The sequence below is a fragment of the Gossypium raimondii genome, chromosome 5 (genome assembly GCF_025698545.1).
Source record: "Gossypium raimondii isolate GPD5lz chromosome 5, ASM2569854v1, whole genome shotgun sequence".
NCBI lineage: Eukaryota > Viridiplantae > Streptophyta > Magnoliopsida > Malvales > Malvaceae > Gossypium > Gossypium raimondii.
In genome coordinates, this window is record NC_068569.1 from 54,155,905 (window position 1) to 54,162,242 (window position 6,338).

The 6,338-nt window shown below is 30.3% G+C and overlaps 1 protein-coding gene across 2 annotated transcripts; it reads right to left on the reverse strand.

The window, feature by feature from the left end:
• Positions 1 to 807: 807 nt before the first annotated feature.
• Positions 808 to 3,865, reverse strand: LOC105768272 ((+)-delta-cadinene synthase isozyme XC1). Of its 2 annotated transcripts, XM_012588126.2 has the most exons (7): positions 3,650 to 3,864; positions 3,287 to 3,551; positions 2,813 to 3,185; positions 2,210 to 2,428; positions 1,961 to 2,099; positions 1,547 to 1,795; positions 808 to 1,277 (listed from the first exon to the last, which is right to left on the reverse strand). In XM_012588126.2, the coding sequence occupies exons 1-7, from the start codon at positions 3,773 to 3,775 to the stop codon at positions 984 to 986; spliced, it is 1,665 nt and encodes a 554-aa protein (XP_012443580.1). In that variant the 5' UTR covers positions 3,776 to 3,864; the 3' UTR covers positions 808 to 983. The 2 variants fall into 2 exon arrangements, with proteins under 2 accessions (XP_012443580.1, XP_052486889.1); XM_052630929.1 differs by lacking the exon at positions 1,547 to 1,795 and having other exon boundaries at positions 3,650 to 3,865.
• Between the last annotated feature and the right edge of the window lie 2,473 nt (positions 3,866 to 6,338).

Sequence of the window (6,338 nt, forward strand, 5' to 3'; positions counted from 1 at the left end):
TCAATTCTAAAGGGTGGGCTAGTAATGGAAAGGCTTGAATAGACAAAGGTATGCTTGGCTAGGTGAGCTCGTTGAGGCAAGGCCTGAAAGTCTATTTGAAAGGTGAACCTTTATTGTATGCAATCTCGAAAGATAAAGTTATGTTAAAGAAGAAAACATCGCTGAAAGTGGAAACAACGGTGGTAGATAGGCCAACAAAGAGGAAGAGCACGACAAGATCACACTCCAAAGTTATAGCGACAAATTAGAGTAGATTATATTTTCTATTGCTATATAGTTATTTCCTTTTGGGGGTTAATATTTTTCACAAATATTATCTTTTTTTTTCATTTTATTTTTTATGGTTACTTTTTATTGTTTTGTCAATGTCGGGGATATAATGTTTGAACGAGAAATTTATTACTTTCTTCATTATGTTAATTAATTTATGAGTGGGGAATTAAATGAAACGATTTTTCAATTGAGTATTTGATTTCACATTCTTCTCCAATCATATCATTCAAACAACTACTACATTGAAATAGACTATTTATTATTTACAATTACCTACAAATTAGATGAGTGTTAATTAATGTGGGCATTTCATATTTGATATTAGTAAATTGTAAATTTGAATAAAGGAAAACCTATCTCTTAAGTGGTAATTTTACTGGATTCTTTTCCTACTTTGATCCCATTTATGATATTTGTTATTCTTCCTATTCTCATACTATATATATATATTCATGAATGCCATTAAATAAATAAACAATTAAAAGAAAAGAAAATATGAAACAGAAGAAAGCTTTTCTTGAAAAAGAGCAGGACTTTGATGGTAAAAAGGTAGAAAAACTTCATTGGATTAATATAAGGTATTGAGTACAAATCTAATCAATTTGGACTTTTCTTTATATGATATGTATGAATATTATAAAACATTATTACTTAAAATTTAATATTTATTCCTTAAGGAAAAAGCTTGAAGAGGAAATTTTAATATAATTTCAAACTGCGATTGGTTCAATCAGCAATGAAGTAATCCCACCCTTAGCTGCTTTTCCAACATATGTATAGCCATCTCCTTCACTGTAAAGCACATCCATCACCCTTGCAAGGTTTAGACTACGATTCAAAACTTCTGTTGGCATTTCTGTTGGTTTCAAAAACTCTTGATTTACATCCTTCCACGCACTCTCAACATGCTTGTTGAATACATCATATGCCTCTTCTGCTGTTACGCCATATTCTTCCATGTAACACTCAATTGCTGAGCAATCGTCTTCTCTTCTATGCTTGAACTGCAACCATAATAAAATCAAAATTATTCTATCACTATATACCCTAAAACCTATCATATTATTAAACTATATTTAATATAGTTTTGTTTAAAATGAAACTAGATTTATTTTCTTATTTTTCGATTTAAGACTAAACATTTGATATGTCAACATTAAACTTTAATTGTTTCAGATCATGATAAAAACCATCATTTAATTTTGCTACAAAGACATTCAATTATTGAGCTAAGAGTTCGGTTTCTTGTGATCATATAAATATATTATTATACCTTGTGTTCAGCAACATCATCCATAAACCTACAAATAATTGTGGAAGCTTGAATGATCTTAGGGTTATTAGTTGCCCATTTAAAGGTCTCTGGCGTTACAATATCTCCCATGCCGACGAAAGATGTAATAGCAAGCATTTCATAACCACAAGTTGGCAATGCATTAGCCTTAAACTCCTCGAATGATGGTTTGTAGTTTTGAAGAGTCCATTTGAACTCCACAAGGTAAGATTGAGCAAGTCGTATCATCTAAGACAACAAAGTCCCAACAATTATCACTAATATCAATTAAAATTCAATAATAATATTTAAATGATTATATATTGTTATTCAAGTTAGTTGTTTATTCAAATCTAGAATTTAGCTAAGATCTTATCTCTTTTGTATAAAATAAATGTTTGCAAATGTACATACCGCATTCTTCGCATACTCAACACGATATTGTCTCCCATTCTCAGCCACCAATTGTATCATTTCTTCATAAACATCTAATAGTGCCTTGTAGCTTGGTTTCATGTATTCAGGAAGTTCATCTATGCATTTGATATCCCACCTGAATCAAACCTCAACGTTATATTTGATCATTCCTCGTAATATATACTTGAATGTTCACTTGAACAAAAAAAACCTAACCTATTACTAGCAAAATTAAAGAAATCTAACCTCTCAATTGCATTTGTATAGGGAATGAGCTCTTCATATGTTGCATATGAGTCATATGTATCATCTACAATAGATGTCATTGCTATCACTTTTGTCAACATCTTTCTACCAAGTGAATATTGGGGCTCAAAGTACACTCCCGAGATCCAAAAATAACCTTCAACCACTCTATCTCTTGCATATGGCAACTTTCTTTGAAAGTCTAAATCCTTCCACCACCTAAAAAATCATATTATAAAAAACCCCATTAACGCAATGACCATACAAAGTTTTAATTAGTTCCACATTCATGTTGTCAATGAGTAAATTGTTAAACTCTTAAGTCAATTGGGAACCTCAAATTTTAAAAATTATATAAGTAAAATGAAATAGGTGAAAAAGATGAATCTAAGGTTAAAATGAAAATGGTGAAAAAGATGAATCTAAGGTTCATGCCATCACTTTTAACTTGTGCTATTTAATAAGATTCAAATATTAGCATTTGCAACTCGTATCCTATACTGAGAATGATGCCTCCTATAAATTCAACCCCCCTTCCACCAAAAAATTAAAAAAAGATGAAAAAGAAAAAAAAAATGGGTGAAAGAGATTAACAAAACATACCTACAAATCTCACTTAGTTCTTTCCTATGCAAAAATTGTAACATGTTGAAATCGATCTTAGCAAACTCCAACAAAGCCTTATTATGGGACTCAATATCTTGGTATACTGAAAGATAGTGCCTTGCCTCAACCCTTGGCAAGCCTCTTCGAATTGATTGTTTCAAAGCATGAGAAACCTCTTCGGACAAAGGATGGTCCAAAGATGCTACTGGAAGGCTTAAATGGTTGGTGGTGAAAGAAATTGCTTCATCCAATATATCTTCCCCATGAACCCTCAAATAGGAAGCTTGGTAAAGTTCCAACAATCCTCGAACATCGCTTGTCACGGATGACTTGAAATTCCCTTGCTCGTCTTTAAACTTGTTGAATACGTCTGAGATGAAATTACCCAAAATGAAATATCGTTATCAAACATTCCATGCTATTATATTCTCTAGACACTTAAAAACACTATGTTGTTGTTCCAATAATTACCGCATGAAACATTGTATCCATGCTCTCGGAGTAGTCGGAATCGAAGAGATGTGGTGTAGAGGTCGTTCTCGGCATCATTGTTGTTATGGTAGATATTCTCTAGTTCATCTTCGATCTCCTTGGTGAAATGGTAACTCACACCCAGTCTTTGGACTGAATCAATGAAGGCTAACTTTTGGGTTGAATTAGCCATTGGTGCCACAATCATCTTCCTCACTTCTTCTTTCAATTGTTGGTGGCGTTTTTCAGTTCTAGCATCAATATTCTGCTCAAAATAATGAAAATTTTCTTCACATTGAATCACTAAATAATTAAACAAATAATATGTTAAGATTATATCAATATGGTGATATGTATGTATACCTTGTCGGGACAATTGAGGAAGAGATCTCCCCAAATGCTAGGCTGAAAATCGGCTTTGGGACGCATTTCATCCTTATTGGAAGAAAGGGGTGATGAAGAAGGCATTTGAGAATCTTGTGAAGCCATTTCGATTGATCAAAAGCAAATATTGAAAAGCTGAAATTGCAGCCTTTTTTTGGTTTGCTCTTGAAATTTGGCACAGAATTTGTGTGAGGATAAGAGTGCAATTGTTGCATGTATTTATAGGTAAGAAAAATAGTGGTGATATTTGAAGTCAAAAAAGGAGAACTTAAATTCAAGAAAACAAAGTGCATGAGAAATACAAAAAAGGAGAACTTAAATTCAAGAAAACAAATATGGAAAACAAAGTGAATGTAGGACCCATTGCATGAGAATTGGAAATAGATTAAAAGAAATGTTATGTCTGTAAAATATTAATAGATAAATGTTTAGAAATGTATAATATCTTATGTAATGTATAAATTAAATCTTAACTATTACTTTAATATGAAATGTGTTTAAAAGAAATAATTACAGTAGTTAATAAAAAAATGTACTTGATTTAATGTTATCTTATGTAATGTATATAGAAAAGGTTAAAATTGAGTTTATACTTCTGGTTTATTCTTCATTGATTGAAATGTAAGGATGAAAATGATTGATGCCTAATGTTTGAGGGCATGAGTGATATTAAATCTTTTCTTTGCTTTTGACATACACTTGACAGAATTTTAAGTCCTCAATCCCCCTGCAGTCTCTATGACCAATCTTTTTATCACCGAAATTATTTTCTTAGGAAATAACAGTGTAAAGTAAGACTGCTATGACTCTATATATTATTTAAAAATACTAACTTATTTAGATATAAAATTTTACTTAATAAAAAATGTTTGTCATGCTACTTTTAATCCTACTCAATAATCAATTCTTTTTGTTACTTATTTGAGCCGCTCTCTTTTGGATTTTTTAATGGAATTTTGCCCTGTTTAGGATTTTAGAAAATCTTTAAGGAATCAATTTAAAACTATGAAAAATAATATTAATTTTGGGTAAATAAAATTGAAAAATGGCATGTTTCATCCATAGTGATGTACCAAATATTCTTATATATAAATATAATAAAAACATTTTGAAAATTTTAATAAACAAAATATTTTTTGCTAAACAGATCAAAATTATTAGTAGTGAATTTTAAGGATCTTAAGTCTCATTTTTTGAATAATCTTATTATAAATTTTGATCATATATATATTTTTAAGATAATACTTAAAATTACCTATAGTCCCTCTCCACCCATAAATAGAAGAATAATGCGTTTTAACATATTCGGATTCACATTCTCCTGCATTGATAATAATACTCATATCAATTAAATTAAGACTCAACTGGCTAAAGATATTAAATCTTAAATCTTTAACTAAGGTTATAAATACTCATTGAGTTTTTATATATATATATATATAAAGAATTTATTTGGGTACAACGGACTAATAAGATTGAACTATATATATATATATATATGAAGTTAAATTTAAAATCAAATGAAGTCAATTTATGCATATAAAGTTAAACCGATTTGACTCTTTTTTCAATTGATTTTTCACGGATTTCTTTTATCAAGGAACATTTATTTAACTCATGCATTAAATTCTGACACAATATTCAACCTTGTCATTACTTTTACTGTAGTTTTAGTTTTTTTTCCAAGTAGATACAATAGTCAACCTTGTCATTTTCAACCTTGTCATTTTCAACTTCTATTTAAAACATTCAACAGATTTTATTCTTGTTAGTTTTCAAAAAAAAAAAAAAAAATCATATTTGGTTGTAGATTTATCATCTTTCTTGTTGTCATCATCCTCATCAAAGGATCCTTCAAGAGTCACTAAACATTTCTAAAACTTATCTTTTTGTGGTTATTTGACCAATCATTTTAGCTTGAAATTGGTTGGTCTTTGTCTTGTGATGATGAGTAGTAACTAAGTTTTATGGTGGTTGGTTGATTGAAATATTGCATGGTTAATTTTTGGGTCAAAGAGTAAATCATAAAAATCGGATTAAATTGAATAGATTTCAAAACCTAGAATTGACGCCTCTACGTGAACATTTGGATAGGTGAGACCGAAAGGAGATCCTATTGTGAGCCAATTTGATTGACCCGACTTAGTTTAGTGAGGTCGGGAGATAAATCAGACTAAATCGTATAATTAGGTAAAATGGTAATCGAGAGGTAAAATTGGACTAATTAGGAGTTTGAGCAATTTATATCCCTAATCCAAGAATTAATTAGAAATATGGATATCAACCGACCACTTTATCTCATTGAATTATATTTGTATACTTTTTATTGTTATTCAATTTAGTCCTCCTTAGGGTAGTTTAGCGTAATTAACTTTGACCTCTCTTGGGTTTGATCCTTGGAAAGCTCAAAGTGTTCCATTATAACACTTACAAATATTACAATTGACCTATCACACTTGCAGTCAAGTCACTTTTAATTTCTTATATTTTGTGCTAATTATTTGCTAGGAGTTCGTACGCTGTGGCGCAATCAAGTTTTTGGGAGATGTGTGTGTGATGAGTTGATTTGTTGTGATTTTCTCATGTTTTGCCAGGAAGACAATTGGTGAAATCTAGGTTTATAAATACGGCGCTTTACTTCTTTGTGTATTTCTATTTTTATTTGTTT